The sequence below is a fragment of the Ahaetulla prasina genome, chromosome 17, assembly GCF_028640845.1.
Source record: "Ahaetulla prasina isolate Xishuangbanna chromosome 17, ASM2864084v1, whole genome shotgun sequence".
Lineage (NCBI taxonomy): Eukaryota > Metazoa > Chordata > Lepidosauria > Squamata > Colubridae > Ahaetulla > Ahaetulla prasina.
The window spans coordinates 4,045,683-4,070,657 of NC_080555.1; the positions used below are offsets into that span (position 1 = coordinate 4,045,683).

Below are 24,975 nucleotides of genomic sequence, written 5' to 3' on the forward strand. Positions count from 1 at the left end.
ATCCGTGCGCCTTTGGCGTTGAGTCATGCCGGCCACATGACCACGGAGGCGTCTTCGGACAGCGCTGGCTCTTCGGCTTTGAAACGGAGATGAGCACTGCCCCCTAGAGTCGGCAACGACTAGCACATATGTGCGACGGGAACCTTTACCTTTACCTTTAAGCTATGGTTTAAGGCAAGGGGGAGTGGGGTCCAAATTTGGCAATTTTTAAGACTGGCGGGTGGACTTCAACCCTGCTGGCTGGGGAATTCTGGGAGTTGAAGTCCACAAGTCGTAAAGTCGGACACCCCCTTTTTCTAAGGGGAAATCCCTCTCAGAATCTGCTCAGCCGTGCCCGAGACTGAAACGGCCACAAACAAAAGTTCGTCGGGGAAAATTTGGAAACCTGAGCCCTGTAGACGGAAATGGATGAGCCAAGGATGAAAAACGCAGGGCAAGAGAAGCAGAAATTGGACAACGATTGCACGTGGACAAGCAATTTATAATTTGGGAGATCTGGTTTTATTATTCTTTTTGCTCATCCTGGCCTGGTGTCCCAGCGCCGGATTACAACAAAAACAGACACACACACACAACAAACAGTAGTAGGGTGCTGAGTGAAGATTCCTGGTTGGGGGATGGGGAGGAAGACGGCGTCCAGAGTGAGGGGTGGATTCCTATACCGTCTCCCCACTCCCACCCTGGGGGCCGGACGCCGATTTATCTGTCCACTTCGCCAAAGACAATATCTTGGGTGCCTGAAGGAGAAAAGACGAGGAATAAATGACATGGCACAATATCTCCAAAGTTGGGAAGTGGCTTATGGGTGTGGAGTTCCGATCCCCATCATCCCTGGCTGGCATGGCAGATGGGAGAGGGAGAACAGGAATGAAGAGGGTCAGCGGTCCCCTCCCCTCAATCCAGGAAACATGGCTGTCTTTGCAATCCTGATTTTGTAGCATGGCTTAGTCACACCATGCTGGCTGGGGAATTCTGGGAGTGGAAGTCCACCTCTCTTTAAAGCATGCTGACTGGGGAATTCTGGGAGTTGAAAACCAGCCCTCTCAAAGCATGGTGGCTGGGGAATTCTGGGAGTGGAAGTCCATTCCTCTTAAAGCATGCTGACTGGGGAATTCTGGGAGTGGAAGTCCACCCCTCTCAAAGCATGCTGTGGAATTCTGGGAATGGAAGTTCACCCTTCTTAAAGCATGCTGGCTTGGGGATTCTGGAAATTGAATTCCACCCATCTTAAAGTATGCTGGCTGGGGAATTCTGGGAGTGGAAGTCCAGCCCTCTCAAAACATGATGGCTGGGGAATTCTGGGAATTGAAGTCCACCCCTCTTAAAGTGCCCAAGAAACATTCAACGAGGGTTTTGTAACCCTGGTTTAAGAAAGGAGCCCGGTGTAGCTCACTCATGCGAAGCAAATTATGATGAGTGCACAACTGAATTGGGGGGCTGTTCGCTCTGGAACTCGACTGTATTCTTAAAATTCTTTTTGGTCTATTATGATCATGCCCAGCCTCATCTGAAGTCGGCTGGCACCAAATTAAAATTAAATGGAATAAAATTCAAGAACCACACTTACCAATGATGGCCACTACGTCAGCAAGCATGTGACCCTTGGACATCTTATCCAGAGAGGCCTGCGAAAAAGGGAGGAGGAAAAAATTTAGGGGGAAAGGATGTAGGATTCAGAAATTTTACCAACCGGTTCTCTTCCTGGCTGCTGGGCGGGCGTGGCCATGGTAGGCGTGACCTACCTGGCCTCCTGCACCAAGGGGAGGGGGGGCTTTTTCGCCCTCCCCAGGCTCTGGAGGCTTTTCTTGAGCTTCCGGGAGTGTGAAAACAGCCTTCCCCGGAGACCCTCCAGAGGGCGGAAACGGGCCTGTTTCCAGACTTCCGCTAGGCCCGTATTTCCCCCTCCCAGAGCCTCCGCGTGGGCCCTGCACTTACCTGGCATCCAAAATGGCCCGCGTGGAGACTCCTGGGAGGGGCGGGGCAGGGTGGGCGGGGTCAGCCAGATCTTGCAACAACCGGTGCGGCGAACCAGATTTAAAATTAACATCCGGTTCAGCCCGAACCGGCTGAATCCCACCCCTGGAAAGGATGTTGGAAAAGAGCAGCCTCTGGTTTAAGGGGATAAACTGATAAAAAATATCCTCCACTCTCCACCCCCCCTCCCCTTATTCTCCTGTGAATTAGGAAGGTGTCTGCTTGAGCCGTTTCTGAATATTAACTGGTTGGCATTGGGCTTCAAAAAAAAAAATGTTTCAGCCCTCTTTCCTGCATACGGACAGCCCTTGACTTACGACCGTTCGTTTACTGACCACCCAAAGTCACAACGGCACTGAAAAAAAGTGACTTAGGACCGTTGTTCGCACTTGCGACCGTTGTAGCGCTCCCGAACAAAATTCGGACGCTTGGCAACGGGGTCATGTTTAGGGCGCGTCCTGGGGTCAGGCGATCCCCCTTTTGCGACCTTCTGATGAGCCAAGTCCAGGGGGGGGGGGGAGGGAAGCCAGATTCATTTAAGAACCATGTGATTAACTTAAAGGCAGGGACAACGCTTAACAACGGTGGCAAGGAAGGTTTGGGAGATGGCGCGAAAAGTCACTTCGCTGTCTCGTTCATCAACAGAAATGCTGGGCTCAATTGCGGTCGTAAGTCGAGGACTACCTGTCTTTCCCTCCTGACCTCAGCGACACGTCAGCTGGATTTCTGTCTTACCAAGTGCGCAAAGCCAGGCGCTTTGATCTTGCACCGATAGGGGCGGCTGGTACCGTCAGACACCAGGTAGACGCCGAATTCACCCTGCAACAAAGGAAGTCAAGTCAAAGTCGGTTTGCTGGGTAAACCACGATGAACTGGGTTCGCACACACACCCCCGGCATGAAACCAAAGCCAACCAAAAGCCGTTATTATCCATCGCTGACCGTTCGGGCTTACAATGGGTCTGAATAAATGGGGGACGTAACAACCATCCCTTGAAGCGCGGCCATTGCAGTCTCCCTGCGTTTGTGCGATTGTGATTGCGAGACCTTCCCTGACGGCCTTCCCACAAGTAAATTCAGACGGGGGAGTCGGAAACAGCGGTCTCGTGAAATCCCGCACGCACCTCGTTTAACGATCTCAACCTGGAACGGTTGGAATTGCGGTCATTAAGCGGCGCGGCCCTGGGGGGGGGGTTTCGACTTGAGAATGTGTTGCTTAAGCGGTGCGGTGGCCTAGAGGTTAAGCTCTCGCCTCACATTCAGGAGGCTATGAGTTCGATCCTAGGTAGAGGTAGATATTTCTCTCTCTGGGCATGATGAGAATATATCTGCTGAACAAAACTCCGTACTGGCAACAGGAAAGGGCATCCGGCCATTAAAACACTCTGCTAGCTCCATTCAGTTGCCCAGACTCCACCCCGCAAGGGATGATGGGGTCGTTAAAAGATGGTGATGATGACTCTGTTGCTTAATGACAAGAGTGTCCGGTCCCATTTATCATCGTTGAGCGAGGACTCCCTGTAATTTTATTTCGTCGTCGTACGACACGTTTGCATCGTATTTCAGTAAAAAGGAAAACACAGCGCTACAATACAAAACGGGGAATCCAAAGCCTGAAATCTTAAAATCGGGAAGAATACAAACGTCTATCCAAGTTGCAAATATAATTTTTAGCTTCTCGTCGCAGCCAGAAAAATCAGCGAAACCTCCATTATAGGATCTGATTTGACATTCTGTCCTAGATATTGGATAGTTTGCTTCCCTGTAGCATTATACCTGTATAAATAGCACGCTTTATATCTGCCTTTTGTTTGTGTGTCGTTACACAATTACAGGTCTCAGAAATTTCACTCCCAGGAGACCAAATTCTCACGGTTTTTGGGGGTTGCTATTTCTAATCTCATGGTCAAAAAAAAATGACCGTTTCTGCTTCAGAAAACAAAATGAGTCCAGACACGGTCTTCGCTTTGAGGGCGTCCCGTTATTGGGGGAGACATTGGATTCACGCAGCGTCCACAAATTCAGCACTTACCTTCGGAGCCTCGATGGCGGTGTAAGTGGCCCCTGGAGGCACTTGGTAGCCTTCGGTGTAGAGTTTGAAATGATGGATCAGGGCCTCCATGGACGACTGAGAAGAGGGAGAAGAAAGGTTTGACGTCACCTCCGGCTGCTTCGTGGTTTAATGATGGTTTAGCCTAACCAGAGAGTATCTCGAGAAGGTTCAATCATGGCAACTTGAGCGAAGTTTATTAAAGCTGAGACGTTTAGTTGGGAAGGGAACACGGAGGGAGGGAAGAAAAAGGGGGAGGAAAAAGGGAGAGAGGGAAGAAAAGAAGGAAGGAAAGAGGGAGAGAGGGAAGTAGAGAAAGAAGGGAGGGAGGGAAGAAGGAAACAAGGGAAGGAAGAAGAAAAGGAGGGAAGGAAGGGAGGGAGGAAAAAGGGAGAGAGGGAAGAAAGGAAGGAGGGAGAGAGGGAGGGAAGGAACGAAGGAGAGGAAGGGAAGGAAGGAAGGAAAGAGGGAGGGAAGAAAGGAAGGAGGAACGGAGGGAGAAAGGAAGGAAAAAGGGAGGGAGGGAAGAAAAGGAAGGAAAGAGGGAGAGAGGGAAGTAGAGAAGGAAGGGAGGGAGGGAAGAAGGAAACAGAAGGGAAGGAAGGAGGAGGGAGAGAGGGAAGGAAGAAGGAGGGAAAGGAGGGAGGGAGGAAAAAGGGAGAGAGGGAAGAAAGGAAGGAGGGAGAGAGGGAGGGAAGGAACGAAGGAGAGGAAAGGAAGGAAGGAAAGAGGGAGGGAAGAAAGGAAGGAGGGAGAGGGAGGAAGAAGGAGGGAGGAGGAAAAGGGGAGGAGGGAGGAAAGGAAGGAGGGAGAAGAAAAGAAGAAGAAAAGAAGAAAGAAAGAAAGAAAGAAAGAAAGATCCCTGGTAGCTCAGTGGTTAGAATGCAGTATTGCAGGCTAACTCGACTGCCAGTAGTTCGATCCAGACCAGCTCAAGGTCGACTCAGCCTCCCATCCTTCCGAGGTGGGTAAAACAAAGACCCAGATTTCTGTGGGTGGGCAAGAGGCTGACTCTGTAAAACCGCTTAGAGAGGGGCTGTAAAAGCACCGTGAAGCGGTATATAAGTCTAAATGCTATTGCTATTGGTTGAGATTCCTGCCCGGTTTTTTCCACCAACAAAAGGCGGGGGGGGTGGGGAGACAAGGTCTTCTGGGAAACTCAACTCTTACCTTCATCTCCGCCCTCTTGGGAGGCGAGACCTTGGCGTCGTCCACTTTGATCTCTCCTTCCGGCATCTTGTTCAGGGACTGTAAGATGATGCGGAGCGACTGGCGCATCTCCTCTATGCGGCAGAGGTACCTGTGGGGAAGGAAGAGGGGAGGCAGTGGAGTGGTTCCGAGGGGCCACCAAGGACTGGAAGAACTTCGGAAAAGGGAGCCAACCCGAGGAGGAACAGCTGAGGAACTGAGAGAGCGAGAAGAAACTTTTCTAAAGTTCACCAGAAGCTCCAGAAACCGAGGTGGCTTGTTGGCTGTCTAAACTAGTCAACCCAAAACAAGGCAAAACTCGGGAGATTTAAATTCCCAAAAGTAAAACTTTATTGGATACACCATGATGGGACTGAAGAAGCAAAACCAGCTCTGGTTTTCTCGCGCAACGCCTTGCCTGTAGCTAAACCATAGCTCCGTAATGGTGAACCTACGGAATGTGTGCCCAAAGTGGCACGCAAGAGCCATGTGGAGCGGCCTCGCCCGTTGCTCTTTTCCGGGTTTCTGGCGTGCATGCATGCGCGATGATCAGCTGGCCTTCGCCTGCACGGCGGGGCATGGAACCGGAAGAGCTGGTCTTCCGGTTTCTTTACGCGCATGCGCAACAGTTGATCATTGCGCGCACACGCACACCAGAAACCAGAAAAGGAGCTGCCCGATGGGCATGCATGCACCGGAAACCGGAAGTTGTGTCCCTGATGAGCGCGCAGGCCCGTGCGCACACTTTTTAGGCACTCAGTGCCGAAAAGGTTCGCCATCACTGCCATACCCGCTGCTTCTCCCCACCCTTGGGTGATCGCATTGCCCAATTACGAGACGTCCTTTTGTTATGGGAACCGGCTGTCTCTCTCACAGCACCTTCAGAGGGGACCTTGATGGTTTCCCGGCTCTCCCGATTTCCACATACATTCTCGGCATTGAATTTTCCCCCTTCCCCGATCCAGTTCATTGGCAAGTTGGCTGTTGTGGTCCGTCAGCAGCCTACGGAGCTGGCAACGGAGTCGGACAGCGATGAGGCTGAGGTGAGGCCAGGGCCATCGAGGAGTGAGAGCCTCCAGAGACTGATAGTAGTGAGGCAGAGGAGCAGGAGGAGCCTGTTCCTAATGCACGCATGAGAAGAGCTGCCAGAAGGCAAGAGCAGCTCAAGCAGAGAGGACGACTTGGGAGTAAGGCCAAGAGATGATTGGCTCCTCCCATAAGGCTTAAAAGACCAGCAACGGCGTTTGAGCTTTGCCGGAAAACAACATTGGTAGCTTCGTCTTCTGCTTCGTCTACGTCTTGCCTTTATTTTTGTGACTTGTGAATGTTTGCCAAGAAAGGCCTTTGGCGGTTTGCCTAATTGGACCAAGGTTTGGGAGAGAACTGAGGAATTTGTGTTTGGGAGGCCTTTGTTTTACTTTGAGTTGAAAGACGAATCAAGTTTGTTTTCCCACGGACTAAGTTCATTACTGCCTACATTACTGCCTACTTGGGCCTGGGTCGCAACATTGGGACGGGTTTGAAAGAATCCTGAGAGTCCGCCTCCTTCGAGGGCTCTTCCTGGGCCCTCCGAAGCTTTGCAACCCAAGATCCGCAACTTCCTGATACAGGGAAGTCCTCGACTTAACGACTTAACAGTGGAGCCCAAAATTTCTCTAGCTAAGCGAGACACTCCTTAAGGGAGTTTTGCCCCGTTTTGCAACCTTTTCTTGCCGCAGTGTGCTTGGGGAATCACTGTAGTCGTTGTTAAGTAAGCCCGGCTCCCCCATTGACTTCGCAAAAGGGGGACACGGCAACCGTCGTAAGTACCTGCATCTGAATTTTGATCACGTGACCGTGGGGATGCCGCAAAGGTCGTAACGGTGAAAAACGGTCGCAAGTCCCGTTTTTCAGTGCCGTTGTAACTTTCAACGGCCACTAAACGAACCGTTGTAAACCGAGGACTACCTAGCTATGGTTGGAAGACTCCAGGGATAGGAGAGGGCGGAGCTGTTTCCCCCAAACTGGAGCCATACCTGTCGTAACAATCTCCATTCGATCCGATCGGCACATCAAACTCCACCTGGTCGTAGACGTCGTAAGGCTGGGTTTTGCGAAGATCCCACTGGATCCCTGATCCACGAAGCATCACACCGCTGGGGGGCGGGGGGAGACAAGAAACCGATCAACAGCTTTTCACCATGGGTGGGGTGTGGAGTGGAAAGTTTGCAATGGGATATGTAGTTATGAGGGGAAGAGACGCTGCCCAAGGAACGAACAGATAAAGAGACTGCTGAGCCCTTGGCTGTACAAGTAGTTCTCCACTTATGACCAAAATTGACGTCATTAAGTGAGACAGTTGCTAAGGGAATTTGGCCCCACTTTACAACTTCGCTTGCCGCGTTAAGGGAATCACTGCCGTTGTTAAGGCAGCCACTGTTAAATGATTCATTGTTAAATGAATTTGGCTTTTCCCCTCTGACTTCGCTTTTCCGAAGGTCACAAAAGGGGATCACGTGACCCACCCACCCCCCAGGACGTTGCGACCGTCATAAATACGAGTCAAGTTTGCCAAGTGTTTTAATTTTGACCACGTCACCGTAGGGGATGCTGCGACGGTTGTAAGTGTGAAAAGCGGTCCTAAAGTCTTATTTTTTCCTGTGCCGTTGTAACTTTGAGTGGTCACTAAATGAACCGTTGTACATCCAAGGCTACCTGTGTTTGAAATAGTACGCACAAGGTCTTGGAGAATCCGAGGGTAGCTGCGAGGAGGAGGAGGAGGGGAAAGGCCGGTTTAACTCTGCCTGGTAAGGCCTGTTATTAAGAACACAAAGCCTGCAATTACTGCAGGTTCGAGCCCGGCCCAAGGTTGACTCAGCCTTCCATCCTTTATAAGGTAGGTAAAATGAGGACCCAGATTGTTGGGGGGGCAATAAGTTGACTTTGTAAATATATACAAATAGAATGAGACTATTGCCCTATACATTGTAAGCCGCCCTGAGTCTTCGGAGAAGGGCGGGGTATAAATGTAAACAAAACAAAAAAAAAAAAGGCAAAAACGTACCTAAAGCCACAATTCTGGGCATCTTCGGCGGAGATCACCCCGATATCGATTGTGCGATTCCTCCAAATCCGGTTGTTGGTCAGCATCTGTACAAACAATCATTCTTGGAAGATGCTTAACTCGGTTAGATAAAGGAGAGAAGGCAAGAAAAGCAGCTTTTCCTCTTCAAATGGCCATAGCACCTTGCAACATCCTACGCTGGGTCCCTTAAAATGAAGGCTGTCTTCCCCCCATCACCACCCAAATCTTCCCAAAATCTCCCACCACCCAAAACTTCCTAAGATCTTCCACCATCCAAATCTTTCCAAAATTTCTCACCACCCAAATCTTTCCAAAATTTCTCACCACTCAAATCTTCCCAAAATTTCTCACCACCCAAAACTTCCAAAAATTTCTCACCACCCAAATCTTCCAAAAATCTCCCACCACCCAAATCTTCCCAAAATCTCCCACCAAAACTTCCTAAGATCTTCCACCATCCAAATCTTACCCAAAATCTCCCACTTCCCCCCATTACCACCCAAATATTCCCAAAATTTCTCACCACCCAAAACTTTCCAAAATTTCTCACCACCCAAATCTTCCCAAAATCTCCCACCACCCAAAACTTCCTAAGATCTCCCACCATCCAAATCTTTCCAAAATTTCTCACCACTCAAATCTTTCCAAAATTTCTCACCACCCAAAACTTCCAAAAATTTCTCACCACCCAAATCTTCCCAAAATCTCCCACCACCCAAATCTTCCCAAAATCTCCCACCACCCATATCTTCCCAAAATCTCCCACCAAAACTTCCCAAGATCTCCCACTTCCCCCCATCACCACCCAAATATTCCCAAAATTTCTCACCACCCAAATCTTTCCAAAATTTCTCACCACCCAAAACTTCCCAAAATTTCTCACCACCCAAATCTTACCCAAATCTCCCACCTTCCCCCCCATCACCACCCAAATCTTCGCAAAATTTCTCACCATCCAAATCTTACCCAAATCTCCCACCGCCCAAATCTCCCACTGCCGACGCAGCCTCACCTCCTCCACCTCATCAATCCGGGCGGAAAAATTCTTCACGAATTCGTAGATGTCGTCCATCAATCCCAGCGGCATATCCTGAGCGGTGGGCGAAATAATAATTCAAACAGAGGTTTGTGCAGCTGCTGGATTCGCTCCCCAGAACTACTTGGTTGTGGATGGGTGTGGCTTGCCACCGCCCCACCCCCAAATCTCAGTCCCAGAATGACTCTGGGCTGGAAATTTCTAAACTGACAATTGGGGAGCACGGACATGTCCTAAACCGTCATCGCTGTTTTTCCAGCTTGGCAATTTGAAGAAGGGTGGACGTCCAACTCCCAGAATTCCCCAGCCCGTTTTAAAGTGGTCAAGTTGGAAAAAAAACACCCGGATCAATATCATCATCATCATCAAAATTAACCAAGCAGTGGATTGCAAACTCCAGCCTGCGTCCTCCATACCGCATATCCCACAATTCTCTCCTTACCTGGTGGACACCTCCTGGCCGGACGTAAGCGGCGTGCATCCGCGCTCCGGACACCCGCTCGTAGAATTCAAACATCTGCAGAGAGATGGAGGTTTAGCGGTCTGGTTCACAAACCCACCCTGTCCCCTTCTCTCTTCCTGGCTTGTAGGAGGCCGGATCCAGCCGTCACACAGGGGTCCCTAAAGTAGATTCAGGAGCTGCTCCAGCAGGGTTGGGGTGTGTGTGTGTGGGTGTGTGTGTGTGTGGGTGGGTGGGTGTGTTTACCTTTTCTCTCTCCTCAAACATCCAGAAGAAAGGAGTCATGGCCCCAACGTCCAGGGCGTGGGTGGTGATGGCCATGATGTGATTCAGCAGCCGTGTGATTTCTCCGAAGAGAACTAGGAAGGAAAAACCCGGGTTAGGCTCTGAACGGCTTACGACCGTTGCTGCGTCCAGGATTAAAATTCAGGCGGTTTGGCAATGGGTAGCCCTATGGGTAGCCCTTTGGGAGTGGTGCGGTGGCCTGGAGGTGGAGCTCCAGCCTCACAATCGGGAGGCTGTGAGTTCGATCCTAGGTAGAGGCAGGTATTTTGCTCTCTCCGGGCACAATGAGAATATTATCCAGCAATGTTACATATATAATATAACATTGCTGGATAATATTCTCGATGTGCCCAGAGAGAGAAAAATACCTGCCTCTACCTAGGATCGAACTCACAGCCTCCCCATTTTATTTTAATTTTAATTATAAATTTTATTTTAATTTTAATATTATCTGCTGAGCAAAACTCCGCCCTGGCGACGCGAAGGGCATCCGGCCAGTAAACGCTCAGCTCCGTTCAGTTGCCCAGACTCCACCACGCAAGGGATTATGGGGCTGTTAAAAGATGATGGTGATCTACAGGTAGTCCTTGACTTACAACGGTTCATTTAGTGACTGTTCCGAGTGACGACGGCACTAAAAACAAGTGATTTCTGTCCGTTTTTTGCAAGTTACGAGCTTTGTAGCATCCCCATGGTTAAGGTGGAGCTAAATTCAAATGCTTTGGTTCAGACTTATGACTGCTGCTCTGTCCTGAGGTCACGTGATCTCCTTTGGCGACCTTCTGACAAACCAAGTCGATGGGGAAGCCCGATTCACTTAACAACCGGGTTCCTAACTTAGACCACTGCGGCGATTCACTTAACAACGATGGCAAGGAAGTTCGCAAAAGGGGGCAAAACTCACTTGACAAATGTCTCTCTCAACCACAGAAATTTGGGGCTCCATTGCGGCCGAATGTGTATCTATGACAGCTATCGCATCGCAGGGTCCTGCGCTCGCCTTTTGGGACCCTGCTCCGTTAATATGAAATATAATCTATTAAATATTTAAATCACCTCGTATCCACTGAGCTCTTATGGGCGGTTGGATATTCAGCAGTTTCTCGACAGCCAGAGAGTAAGCCTGCTCGTTGCACATCATGGAGACGTAATCCAGCCGGTCAAAATACGGCAGGGCCTGAGACAAAAAAAGAAAAAAAGAAATCCTTTTTAAGAATCGGGATTCCATTCCATTCTATTCTATTCTATTCTATTCTATTCTATTCTATTCTATTCTATTCTATTCTATTCTATTCTAATTATTCTTATTCCATTCATTCTATTTTTCTTCTATTTTATTTTATTCTACTATTCTTATTATTCTTATTCTACTCCTATTCTATTCTTATTCTATTCCATTCCATTCATTCCATTTTACATTCTATTTTCTTCTAATTATTCTTGTTCTATTCCCATTCTATTCTTATTCTATTCCATTCCATTCCATTTTCCATTCTATTTTATTCTATTCCATTCCATTCCATCCAACATTCCCCCCTTCTTACCTTCTCCCATGTAACACCACTCCTGCGCAGACTGCACTGGCTACCTGTGGTCTTTCGGGTGTACTTCAAGGTTTTGGTTACTACCTTCAAAGCACTCCATGGCTTAGGACCGGGTTACTTACGGGACCGCCTACTGCTACCGATTGCCTCCCACCGACCCGTGCGCTCTCACAGAGAGGGACTCCTCAGGGTGCCGTCCGCCAAACAATATCGGCTGGCGGCCCCCAGGGGAAGGGCCTTCTCTATGGGGGCTCCCACCCTTTGGAATGAACTTCCCCCAGGACTCCGTCAACTTCCCGACCTTCGGACCTTTCGCCGCGAGTTGAAGACCTACCTATTTATTTGCGCAGAATTGGCATAGAAATTTTTAGCAGTTTTTAATATTTTGTTGTCAATTATTTGGGGTTTTATGGTTTTAAAGTTTTAATTTGGCCTGATATGTAATAAGATTTTTAATAATTGTTTTTATTATGTATATTATGTTTGTTTTATTTTGGCTGTGAACCGTCCTGAGTCCTTCAGGAGAAGGGCGGTATAAAAATCTAAATAAACTAAACTAAACTAAAGTAAACTTACCTGGAGGTAGGTCTTATATTCTATGAGCTTCTCAGTCCCACGATGCAGTAGACCGATATGGGGGTCACACTTCTTCACGTTCTCCCCATTCAGCACCATGACCAGGCGCAAGACCCCATGGGCGGCAGGATGTTGGGGCCCAAAGTTGAGAGTGATGTTGGCCATTCTCCCTACTATGGGATCCCTGTCTGGGAGAGCAAAAAGATTACTCAGAGACGAGATGGTGAGTTCCACCTTAGCGATGAAAGCTAGCTGGGTGACCTTGAATCAATCACCAGGCGGCAGGGAGTTCTAGTCTTTCCTTAGACATGAAAGCCGGCTGGGTGACTTTGGGCCAATCACTAGGAGACTGTGAGTTCTAGTCCTGCCTTAGGCATGAAAGCCGGCTGGGTGAATTTGAGCTAATCACTAGGAGACGGTGAGTTCTAGTCCTGCCTTAGGCACGAAAGCCGGCTGGGTGAATTTGAGCTAATCACTAGGAGATGGTGAGTTCTAGTCCTGCCTTAGGCACAAAAGCCAGCTAGGTGACTTTGAGCTAATCATTAGGAGACAGTGAGTTCTAGTCCTGCCTCAGGCACGAAAGCCGGCTGGGTGAATTTGAGCTAATCACTAGGAGATGGTGAGTTCTAGTCCTGCCTTAGGCACGAAAGCCAGCTAGGTGACTTTGAGCTAATCATTAGGAGACAGTGAGTTCTAGTCCTGCCTTAGGCACAAAAGCCGGCTGGGTGACTTTGAGCTAATCACTAGGAGACGGTGAGTTCTAGTCCTGCCTTAGGCACGAAAGCCAGCTAGGTGACTTTGAGCTAATCACTAGGAGACGGTGAGTTCTAGTCCTGCCTTAGGCACGAAAGCCGGCTGGGTGACTTTGGGCCAATCACCAGGAAATCGGTGAGTTCTAGTCCTGGCTTTCTAGGTACGAAAGCCAGCTGGACCCCCTCCTGGTTTGTCGGGATGGGAATGAAGACCAACACCCACTAAAGAACTGGCAGCTGCTGAGTTCCCACAGTTGCGCGTGTCATAAGGCCACCGCAGAAGGGTTACTCACTGTTCCACGGCGGAGGAACCCATTTTTCTGTCACTTTGCTGGGGTACATGACGGCGCCTTCCAGCTGCTTCACAAAATCCATGTCGGGCTGCCATTGTTTCCCTCTGAAAGAAGGGGAAAAAAGGAGAGCGGCTGAAACCCTTCCCCATTCCTCCTCTCAAGGGGATTGATGACCTTCATTTAGCGCCCGTTTCAATTGCAAGGGGCAGCTTGCAAGTGTTAAAAAGAAGGCAAACTAAGCAACAACACGTGTACAATGAGAGCAAAACTCCGTAAAAATACAACGCATTATCTTCTCCCCTTCTCCCTCAACTGACACCTTGATCCTTTTCCCGGGCTGTGGGAGGTCAGGATCACCAGGATATCACCCCCCCCACCGTCCCCCAGGCCATTTTTCTGGTTTTACACGGAGTCTTAGTGTGTGTGTGTGTGTGTGTGTGTGTGTGTGTTATGAGCACAAGTGGCTTTCTTTTTGTGCTTTTGAGAACCGTCATTTCCTGATCAAATTAAACAATGGGCAATTAGATAATGAAAGAATATAGTTTAATGTAGGAATAGAGTAGAGTAGAGCAGAATAGAATAAAATAGAATAGAATAGAATAGAATAGGATTCAGAATAGAGTAAAATAGAGCAGAGCAGAGTAGAATAGGGTAGATATAGGTAGAGTAGAGTAGAGTAGAGTAGAATATAGGTAGAATAGAATAGAACAGAACAGAACAGAACAGAAAAGAACAGAACAGAATAGAATAGGATTCAGAATAGAGTAAAATAGAGTAGAGTAGGTAGAGCAGAGCAGAGCAGAGCAGAGCAGAGCAGAGCAGAGCAGAGCAGAGCAGAGTAGAATAGGGTAGATATAGGTATATAGAGTAGAGTAGAGTAGAATATAGGTAGAATAGAACAGAACAGAACAGAATAGAATAGAATAGGATTCAGAGTAGAGTAGAGTAGAATAGAATAGAATAGGATTCAGAATAGAGTAAAGTAGAGTAGAGTAGAGTAGAATAGCGTAGATATAGATAGAGTAGAGTAGAGTAGAATATCTATCTATTGATAGAATAGAATAGAATAGAATAGAATAGAATAGAATAGAATAGGATTCAGAATAGAGTAGAGTAGAGTAGAATAGAATAGGAGATAGAATGCTGCAAATTCCTTACTTAGTGACAACCAAGAGATCCCTTTTAAGCATCAGGGCCTTTTTGATAGCAGCCCCCCTCCCCCTCCCCTTCTGCCAAAAACAGCCCTTGCATCCTGATCAGAATTATACTTTAACACTTTTAACAGTAACAAGAGTCGGAAGGCACCTCGGTGGTCATCTAGTCCAACCCCCTGCTCATGCAGGACACCTCTGCTCTAGGGGATTCGAACCTCCGACCTTTCAGATCCACAAGCTCAGCGTCTTAGGCCACTGAGCCAACTAGCCTGGCAAAACGGGGGGGTGGGGGCGCCTTCCCTGACCCTGAGGGTTGCCCCCCCCTCACAACAGCAAAATTTCTCCAAAATCCAAGCATCAATGGGGGTGTCACAGCCTCCCATGCGTCTGAGCGTGTGCAGAGCGCCCTCCCTTCCTTTCTAACGGTCTTTCCGGGAGGAAAAACCCCTCCTGGGTCCAATGGGGACCTCCATGAGGACTAGAAACCTGCTGTGTCTCTAGGAAGGGGTTCCCCAAGCATCCTTTCCCGCGGATTTCCTGCCAGAAATGGGACTCATTCCCTCCCTCCCTCCAGGTGGGGTGGAAAAGGGGAAGATTACCGGCTGGGAGCCGCCCCCAGCGCCCTCCCGGGCAGCCACGGTCCTGAAGGTGCCCGCAGCCTCCGCAGAGCCCTGAGCGCCGCCATTTTCCCACGCCAGGCGTCAACACACGGGCGCGCGCATGCGCCTGAGCGGCGCGCGCCGCTCGGACGCCGCCATGATGGGTGTGGTGGTGGTGGTAAAAAAAAAAAGCGTTTGACCTCACCCGCCTTCCGTCCTGTAGGCGGAAGTGACGTCGTAACGCCGGAAGCGGAAGAGAAGGCCGGCCGAAGCTGGAGGAGACAAGGGTGACTTTTCACGCAGGATCGTCGGGACGAGTTCTCGCGTGTCGGGCCAGTCGGGAATTTTAAGGTTAATTCTTCATTTTTTAAAGTCTTGAGTAGATTTGCCCCTATTCCTTTTTGCAAGAGCTCCCCCACTTCCTTTGTTTTGTTTTGTTTTGATGGCCCGCCACAACAACCCTGCGAGGTAGGCCGGTCTGGGCCCAAAGGCCTACCAGGGATCGTCTTATATACATGTATTTAATTTATTTGGCCAACTCTCTGGAATTTGCCTCCGGTGCAGAAGCACTCGGTGTAGCTTCCTGCTTGAGCAGCGTGGGGTGGGGTGGGGTTGGACTAGAATACAGAACAACAGTGCTGGAAGGGGCCTTGGAGGTCATCTAGCCCATCCCCCTGCTCGAGCAGGAGACCCTTTACCATTGCAGACAGGTGGCTGTCCAGTCTCTCCTTAAAAAACCTTCCAACGATGGAGCAACCCACAATTTATAGTGGCAAGGTGTTCCACCGGCTAATTGTCCTCACTGTTAGGAAATTCCTCCTTTAATTCCAGCTTGCTTCTCTCCTTGATCGGTTTCCATCCGTTGTTTCTTGTCCTGCCTTCAGGGGCTTTGGAGAATAGGTTGACCCTCCCTCCTCTTCTTTGGGGCAGCCCCTCAAATATTGGCAGACTGCTATCGTGCCCCCCCCACCAATCCTTTTCTTCTCTACACTTGAATGTGTGCATGTTTATGTCTGAATGCATTCAAATCAGTCTTAATTCCTGGTGACTATCTGGACAAGCCCATGAAATTTTCTTGGCAACGTTTTCAGAAGTGGGTTTGTCCCAGGGGTGAAATCTAAAAATTTTCCTTACCGGTTCTGTGGGCGTGGCTTAATTGGTGGGTATGGCTTGGTGGTCAGTTGACTGAATGGGCATGGTCAATAATAATAAATAATAAAAATGATAAAGTATACAAAACTTGGGAGGCACCGGTCTATCTTCTTTAAAAATAGAGACCCCGGTCTACCAATTGCCTTTTACTGAGAGGCCCCGGTCTACCAAGTGCCTTTTTTTGGCAGGCACCGGTCTACTTTCTTTAAAAATAGAGGCACCGGTCTACTAGCTGCCTACAGCGCTGATCAGCTGTAATTTATTTATTTTTATTTATTTATTTATTATTTGAATTTCTATACCGCCCTTCTCCCAAAGGACTCAGGGTGGTTTACAGCCAGGATAAAACAACCGAATACAAAAATTAAAAACAAATTTAAAAGGCAAATATTCGAATTTGGCTAGAAACTATAAGATCCAATAAAAACCCCATTTAAAAAACCATTAGGCCAGTCCTGCGGGATGGAACAGAAAACGTTTTCAGCTCGCGTCGAAAGGTCCGGAGATCAGGAAGTTGGCGGATCCAGTCATTTAAGGCCGTTTGCAGCTATATCACCACCGAGCGCTTCAGGGACAGAGAAGAGAAACAGCGAGGCGTGGGCAGTGGTGGGGCAGGGATTTTTGCTACCGGTTCTCCGAACTACCTGCCCCCATCGCTACCGGATCGCGCAATCTGGTCCGAACTAAGAGCATTTCACCCCTGGTTTGTCCTTATTTCCCCCTTCCTAGATCAGCCTAATTGGCTTCAAAGTTAAGGCAGGTGGGGTTGTACTAGACGATCTACAAGGTCCCTTTCAAGATCTGTTAATCTGTCATTCTTCCAAGATTAACCTCCCATCCCTTTAACTAATCCAAGCTGGTTCTCCGACCTCATAACAACATGCTTATCTTTACAAATGCAGTAGTGGCCAAAATTGTGGAAAAACCTTTTGGGGAAAGTGTATTTTTGAGGTTTGATGGCCAATAGCACCACTTGCTTTTTGGAGTTTCAAGATAATCCTCTTCCACTGCTGGAATAACCTGGGAATAGCCCAGACCTTCACCCAATGGAAAATCTATGGAGCAGACTAAAGAAACTGGTTAGTCAGAAACGATCCAGCAATAAACCCCAGTTCATAGAAGCCATCCTTCAATCTTGGTTTCACATGATAACAGCTGCAGAACTGAAAGACTTGGTTCACTCCATGGGAAGACGTCGTAAGGCTGTAATTCATGCCCCTTTCTAGACCGGGATGCCTTATGCACGGTCACTCACGCCCTCATGACGTCTTGTCTGGATTACTGCAATGCTCTCTACATGGGGCTCCCCTTGAGGGGCATCCGGAGGCTTCAGTTGGTTCAGAATGCGGCTGCGCGGGTGATAGAGGGAACCCCTCGTGGCTCCCGTGTGACACCTATCCTGCGCAGACTGCACTGGCTACCTGTGGCCTTCCGGGTGCGCTTCAAGGTTTTGGTAACCATCTTTAAAGCGCTCCATGGCATAGGGCCGGGCTACTTACGGGACCGTCTGCTGCCACCGATTGCCTCCCACCGACCCGTGCGCTCTCACAGAGAGGGACTCCTCAGGGTGCCGTCAGCTAGGCAGTGCCGTCTGGCGACACCCAGGGGAAGGGCCTTCTCTGTGGGGGCTCCCACCCTCTGGAACGAACTCCCCCCAGGACTTCGTCAACTTCCGGACCTCCGAATCTTCCGTCGCGAGCTTAAAACGCATTTATTCATCTGCGCAGGACTGGATTAGATTTTAAATTTATACTGGTTTTAAATGGGTTTTATTATTTATATTGCTTTTTAATAATTCGGCCATGTAGAATAAGTTTTTTAACTGTTATTTTAGTCTGTATTTATATGTGCTTTTTTACCTGCCTGTGAACCGCCCTGAGTCCTTTGAGAGATAGGGCGGTATATAAATGTGATAAAATAATAATAAAGGTTACCCAACTAAGTATTAACTGACACGGGGATAAGTTTTGTATACCTCGTTTTTTCTATGGTGATCGTTTTTTTATATCTCGCTTTTTCTACATGTTTCATTTGTCTTCTTTATACTGTAACTGCTATTCTAATAGCAAATCCTTCATAAAAGTTATCGCGTTACATTCTGGAATCAATTATCTTTCCGTTGATATATCATTTTATGCTACTACTCCCCCCCAAAAAAGTGGTGTTATTAGCTAGTTTTAGAAAATACGCTTTTCCCAAAAGGTTTCCACAATTTTGGCCACTACCGCATGTAACCGCCCTGATTGTTTCCTTTATTTGTTAAAATTTATTCTATCCTCTTTTTTTTTGTTGTTTTCCCCCCCCACAGAGCAATCTGCCAAGATGGGGAAACAGTTTGGGAACCTGATGAAAACGAGGCACGTGGTCAGCTACTATCTGTCTCCGTTTGAACAAAAACTTTTCCCCAGCATCTCACACAAGATCTTAAACACGTGGAGACGATTTAGTTCCTCGTTCTTCAGGGTGACACCTCGTAAGTGGGGAGAGCAAGAAAAGGGGTTTTCTTTTTTTTTAACAGGTTCCTCTAAAACAGGGGTCTCCAACCTTGGCAACTTTTAAGACTTGTGGACTTCAGCTCCCAGAATTCCTCAGCCAGCAGAGCTCTGCTGGCTGAGGAATTCTGGGAGCTGAAGTCCACAAGTCTTAAAAGTTGCCAAGGTTGGAGACCCCTGCTTTAAAGTTTTGCTTGTCCAGTTTTCCACCCCTCGGGGAGTGGCTTCTTAGATTTCTGAAATTACAGGTAGACCTCGACATATGACCACAACTGAACCCAACATTTATGTCGATAAGCGAGGCAGTGAAGTGAATTTTGCCCCCCGTTTTACGACCTTCCTTGCCACACTTGTTAAGTATGCAGTTGTTAAGTTAGTAACCTGTTTGTTTTTTTAATTTTAATTGTTTTAATATAAACATTCCATCCTCCCTTAAACAGTGTGTCCGATCTTACAATTGATTGCTTATTTGTACCCTATGACTAACGTTAAGTGTTGTACCTTAGACATGAGAAGCTCAATAAATGACATGCCGGGCAGGTGCTGTGACAGGGAGCCACAGCAGAGGGGTGAAAGAGCCACATGCAGCTCCAGAGCCGCAGGTTGCTGACTCCTGGACTAGCCAGACCTGAAGCCTGAAGCCGTTCTTCGTACGGTTTTGTCAGGCTGCCTCTGATTATAACTAGGAAAGAATACACCTTGACTTCATTTGCTAATAAAGAAAAGTACTTTTACCATTTACATCTGGATAGCAGCAGTGCTAAGTTGAATCTGAGACAAAATATGGCTAACAATCTGTATCACCCCTATTCCTCCCTCCTCTTTCCCAAAAGGTCATCAGGTCTGGTCCAATGCCAGCTCCTTCCCGGGGTCCCGTGGTAATCTTCTTCCGCAGGTCTCTGGTTGTCAATCAAATCAGGAATGCAGTGTCCGTTAGAGTTCGCGCTCAAACATTCCTGTTGAATTCAAAACATTAATCTCCCCTCCCACCTTAATTATGTCAGACCGACACTCTTAAAGGCCCCTCTCTGCTTAACTTGAATCTAATAGCTATTTACATTAGAAATACAATCCCATGCTATCTAACAACTGAATATAAGGAGTACAAAGAGATACAAAGTTTGGAGTGGAGGCTGACAGTTTTAATCTCCAGGCCTTTGATCCTCTTGTCTGAACATTTTTTTACCAAAGTCTTCAACTTTGGAATTTATGTATTTCTTTAGAAAAGCGATAGGAAACGGTAGGGGGCGCCCCAGAGCAGCGCAAAACCCGTCCTGTTATTTTTGATTTCTCATTTTAAAAGCAACTGCGTGGCCGTCTTTATCCCCGGCGACTTGATTAAAAAAAACCCCGAACAGCGAGGAGATAAGCGCGGAAGCCATTCGATGAATAAAACGCCGGGCGTTAAAATATGAATTAACCAGGCTTAGGCAAGGCTGCAAAAACAGCAGCTGGGCCGCTTGCGCAGGTAAGCCGCTTGTCTCCGCCTCCATTCTCCATCTCTTTATTGCAAAGATCGTCGGGTTTAAGGATTAGTGATTTTTTCCCTCGCTGATCATTCTGGCCGTCAAGGGTTTGTGTACGGCGCTCTTGAATGCGTTTTAGACAGCTTTGGAGGCGATTACTGTAATTCCCCACATTAGAACCTGCGCGGAGAGTGCTTGATACCGTTTTGATTGGCGCAATCCGTGCCTAAGCGGTTGGAGCGGGGTGGGGATTCACTTTTGGGAATTGCCATTGAGAACACGGCCGGAAGGTGCTTTTTTTTTTTCTTTCAGGAGGCAACAACTGGAGTTTCTTGAGGTTTTTTTTTTCTTTTCTTTTTGAAGACGTTTCGCTTCTCATCCAAGGAAGCTTCTTCAGCTCTGATTGGATGGTGGGGAACGGAAGGATTGATCTTCCTTGCAGGCAGCTGGTCCTTTGCATCCTTTCTAGAGGGTCCTTGAGGCCACTTGGAGGTTTCTCTGTGTCTTCGGGGTCACCTGAGCGGTGCAAATGGTTCCTGTAGCCTGCAGTTTTTCCTCTGGAAATCCATTCCTAATCCCATTCCTAATCCATCCCAAATTGTGTAGCTAAAAGTCTGTAGAGATTCTCCGTCATCCAGGTCGTGGTTGTCTCAAAGGTACTTTTTCAGGAGGCAACTGGACTTTCTGGGTTTTTCTTTTGAAGACGTTTCGCTTCTCATCCAAGGAAGCTTCTTCAGCTCTGACCGGATGGAGGGGAACGGAAGGATTGATACTCCTTGCAAAGACAGCTGGTCATTTGCATCCTTTTTAGGGGGTCGTTGAGGCCACTTGGGAGTTTTACCTGTGTCCTCGGGGTCACCCGAGTGGTGCAAACAGGTGGGGAGCCTTCTTGGAGCTGCTGAAGGGACTGTTGTAGACTGGAGATAGATGGTGTACGCTGGGGAAACAAAACAGCCGCTTCATAAAAGCATGACACAACAGAACAAACCCATCAGGAGAGGATTCAGCAGCCCATCTGCATTTCAAAGACAAAAGGCGGCTCTTTTGAAGACAGCCAAGTCCACGATTTGGACAGAGAGGACTGCTGGCTTGAAAGAGGGGTCCAAGGGGCCATCTAGGTCCAAATTGAACAGCCCCTCCCTCAACAAGACGGATACGACATCGTCTATCTCCAATCTACAACACAATCCCTTCAGCCGTTCCAAGAAGGCTCCGCACCCCATTTGCACGACGCAAGTGACCCTGCCTCCTTTTTAGAGGGTTGTTGAGGCCACTTGGAGGTTTATCTGTGTCCTGGGAGGGGTCACTTGAGAGTTGCAAATGGTTCCTGTAGTCTGCAGTCTTTTAGATTTTTAGCTATGCGATTTGGGATGAAGACCTTTTGAATGGTCTGGGATTAGGAACGGATTTCCAGGAAAAAATGGCAGACTAACAGGAACCATTTGCCCCACTCAGGTCACCCCCGAGGACACAGGTAGACCTCCAAGTGGTTTCAACGACCCTCTAAAAAGGATGCAAAGGACCAGCCGTCTGCAAGGAGTATCAATCCTTCCGTTCCCATCCATCCGGTCAGAACTGAAGAAGCTTCTCGGATGGGAAGTGAAACATCTTCAAAAGAAAAAAAAACAGAAAGTCCAGTTGCCTCTTGGGAAAAAACACCTTTGGGACAACCCCGACCTGGATGACCGAAAGCTCTGCAAACATTTAGACACAAGGGAAGAGAACGCTTGAAGCCGTGGGGGAAATTATATACAGGTGGTCTTGGATTTACAATAGTCCGTTTAGTGACCGTTCAGAGTTACGGCGTCAGTGGGGGAAAAAAAGGGACTCGGCCATTTTTTCACCCTTCCGACCACTGCATCATCCTGATGGTGACAGGATCAAAATTCAACTGTCTCATATTTACGACGGTCGCAGTGTCCCGGGGGTCACGCAAATCCCCTTTTGCGATCCAAGTGAAGCCAGATTCACTTAACAACCGTGTGACTCACTTAAACAGCGCCGGTGATTCACTTCATAACCGTGGCAAGAAAGGTCGTAACACGGGTTCGAGATTCAACTGAACGAATGTCTCGCTTAGCGACAGGAATCCGGGGGCTCAGGGATGGTCGTAAGTCGAGGACGAGCTGTCTTCTGTAGGAAGGGAGAAAAAACAGTTGGAGAAGCTGGATTTGGTCCCATCTAAGCTGGACGTGCGACCTTAAATTTTCCTTCTGTTTTTGTGTTATTTTTTTTTTAAAGAATTTGTCATTGCGTACATGGTTTATTCCTGGGGAAACAACTACAATCAAAAATTGAAGAGGAAGAACCCGGCCGACTACGAAAACGACGTGTAAGAAGATTCATGGGGAGAAAATTTCTTTCCGCTTTTTTTCCCCCCTCTCGGTTCCGAAGATACGACGCGTCGTTGTAAGAACACTGGGATCCAATAAACCTCTTTTGTGTTCCATTCTCAGGTGTACGTCTTTTAAAGCTTTGTCCAGCGAATAAATTCAGAAAAATAATAAACGTAGCATGGTGGGCTGACCCAAACCTGGGAGGGGTTCCTTTCCCTCGCAGCACCAAAATTTAAATTATTCCATCAATAAAGAGTATTTGCAGCTCAGGGTTGAAACACTAGCACTGATGATGTGACCTAGTTGGGTCATGAAACGTCTGCAAGAAAACCACCAAGCTCAGAGAGGATCAGGGACCGCACAGTTCATAGTTGTTCGTCCTCCCTTCCTCTTCCTCCTCCTTCCCCCTTCTAGCACTGATGATGCTACCTAGTTGGATCAGGAAACATCTGCAAGAGAACCACCAAGTTCAAAGAGTACCAAAGGAATCCGGAGAGCACTTTTAAATTATTGTGCTGAAGCATTTTAATAATATAATAATAATAACAACAGAGTTGGAAGGGACCTTGGAGGCCTTCTAGTCCAACCCCCTGCCCAGGCAGGAAACCCTACACCATCTCAGACAGATGGTTATCCAACATCTTCTTAAAAATTTCCAGTGTTGGAGCATTCACAACTTTTGCAGGCACTTATTAATTGTTCTAACTGTCAGGAAAATTTCTCCTTAGTTCTAAGTTGCTTCTTTCCTTTTAACCTTTTAATCCCCACCCTCCAACTATCCTTTGCCTTCCTTAAAAAATGATTGGGAGGCTGGTCCTTTACCACTTTTCTCTACAAAATTAAGATTTTTAAAAAAATCTTAGGCGGGAAATAAATTTAACAAAGTAATACATTGAGGGCTCACCCCCCGCCCCTCAATTTCTCCCCAGGAGAAATGGGCCAACTTGCCTGTTGGGAAACGAAGCAAAAGATGTTTGCTGTCTGTCTACCCCCCACTTTTTGATCTGTGAATGTGTGTAAAAAAAAAACCAACCCTCCCATTTTTGGGGGTGTGTACATCTGAGTTTGCCTGTGGATTTATGTAAAAAAAATATTTCCCCCCACTGTTTGGAAAAAAATGAGGCCTAAAAAGAATAATAAAGCTAGGGAGGTGGATCGATCTATCTAAATTTCTATCTATTCCTTTCTTCTTTTCTGCCTTCCTTCTGTATCTATCTATCTATCTTTTACTTCTTTCCTGCCTTCTATATCTATCTATCTATCTTTTACTTCTTTCCTGCCTTCTATATCTATCTATCTATCTATCTATCTATCTATCTATCTATCTATCTATCTATCTATCTATCTTTTACTTCTTTCCTGCCTTCTATATCTATCTATCTATCTATCTTTTACTTCTTTCCTGCCTTCTATATCTATCTATCTATCTTTTACTTCTTTCCTGCCTTCTATATCTATCTATCTATCTTTTACTTCTTTCCTGCCTTCTATATCTATCTATCTTTTACTTCTTTCCTGCCTTCTATATCTATCTATCTTTTACTTCTTTCCTGCCTTCTATATCTATCTATCTATCTATCTATCTATCTATCTATCTATCTATCTATCTATCTATCTATCTATCTTTTACTTCTTTCCTGCCTTCTATATCTATCTATCTATCTATCTATCTATCTATCTATCTATCTATCTATCTATCTTTTACTTCTTTCCTGCCTTCTATATCTATCTATCTATCTATCTATCTATCTATCTATCTATCTATCTATCTATCTATCTATCTATCTTTTACTTCTTTCCTGCCTTCTATATCTATCTATCTTTTACTTCTTTCCTGCCTTCTATATCTATCTATCTATCTATCACCAACTCAGTAAGCTCAAACTGCCCAAGGAGCTGCTGATCCAATTCTACAGAGGAATTATTGAGTCTGTCATTTGCACCTCTATAACTGTCTGGTTCGGTTCTGCAACCCAACAAGAAAAACACAGACTTCAGAGGATAATTAGAACTGCAGAAAAAATAATTGCTACCAACTTGCCTTCCATTGAGGACCTGTATACTGCACGAATCAAGAAGAGGGCCGTGAAAATATTTGCAGATCCCTTGCATCCTGGACATAAACTGTTTCAACTCCTACCCTCAAAACAACGCTATAGAGCACTGCACACCAGAACAACTAGACACAAGAACAGTTTTTCCGAAGGCCAACACTCTGCTAAACAAATAATTCCCTCAACACTGTCAGACTATTTACTGAATCTGCACTACTATTAATCGTTTCATAGTTCCCATCACCAATCTCTTTCCACTTATGACTGTATGACTATAACTTGTTGCTGGCAATCCTTATGATTTATATTGATATATTATCATCAATTGTGTTGTAAATGTTGTACCTTGATGAACGTATCTTTTCTTTTATGTACACTGAGAGCATATGCACCAAGACAAATTCCTTGTGTGTCCAATCACACTTGGCCAATAAAATTCTATTCTATTCTATTCTATTCTATTCTATTCTTGCTTTCTGTATCTATTAATCTATATATCCA

The 24,975-nt window shown here is 47.1% G+C and overlaps 2 protein-coding genes across 2 annotated transcripts; one reads left to right on the forward strand and one right to left on the reverse strand.

The window, feature by feature from the left end:
* Nucleotides 1-475: 475 nt before the first annotated feature.
* NDUFS2 (NADH:ubiquinone oxidoreductase core subunit S2) lies at nucleotides 476-15,131 on the reverse strand. Its single transcript, XM_058160401.1, has 14 exons — nucleotides 14,975-15,131; nucleotides 13,222-13,325; nucleotides 12,177-12,364; nucleotides 11,113-11,233; nucleotides 10,018-10,130; nucleotides 9,754-9,828; nucleotides 9,288-9,365; nucleotides 8,255-8,340; nucleotides 7,227-7,346; nucleotides 5,194-5,323; nucleotides 4,006-4,101; nucleotides 2,710-2,793; nucleotides 1,568-1,625; nucleotides 476-737 (listed from the first exon to the last, which is right to left on the reverse strand). The coding sequence occupies exons 1-14, from the start codon at nucleotides 15,058-15,060 to the stop codon at nucleotides 700-702; spliced, it is 1,377 nt and encodes a 458-aa protein (XP_058016384.1). The 5' UTR covers nucleotides 15,061-15,131; the 3' UTR covers nucleotides 476-699.
* Nucleotides 15,132-15,197: 66 nt separating this feature from the next.
* On the forward strand, nucleotides 15,198-22,535 carry LOC131186627 (cytochrome b-c1 complex subunit 8). Its single transcript, XM_058160404.1, has 3 exons — nucleotides 15,198-15,325; nucleotides 18,435-18,599; nucleotides 22,326-22,535. The coding sequence occupies exons 2-3, from the start codon at nucleotides 18,449-18,451 to the stop codon at nucleotides 22,418-22,420; spliced, it is 246 nt and encodes an 81-aa protein (XP_058016387.1). The 5' UTR covers nucleotides 15,198-15,325; nucleotides 18,435-18,448; the 3' UTR covers nucleotides 22,421-22,535.
* Nucleotides 22,536-24,975: the final 2,440 nt, after the last annotated feature.

Coding starts and splice junctions, on each gene's coding strand:
- NDUFS2 (XM_058160401.1), bottom strand. CDS start 15,060: ATGGCGGCGCTCAGGGCTCTGCGGAGGCTGCGGGCACCTTCAGGACCG. Junction 13,326..14,974: donor CTGGGGGCGGCTCCCAGCCG/GTAATCTTCCCC, acceptor CCCTTCTTTCAG/AGGGAAACAATGGCAGCCCG. Junction 2,794..4,005: donor CCGCCATCGAGGCTCCGAAG/GTAAGTGCTGAA, acceptor CCTTTGTTGCAG/GGTGAATTCGGCGTCTACCT.
- LOC131186627 (XM_058160404.1), top strand. CDS start 18,449: ATGGGGAAACAGTTTGGGAACCTGATGAAAACGAGGCACGTGGTCAGC. Junction 18,600..22,325: donor GTTCTTCAGGGTGACACCTC/GTAAGTGGGGAG, acceptor TTTTTTTTAAAG/AATTTGTCATTGCGTACATG.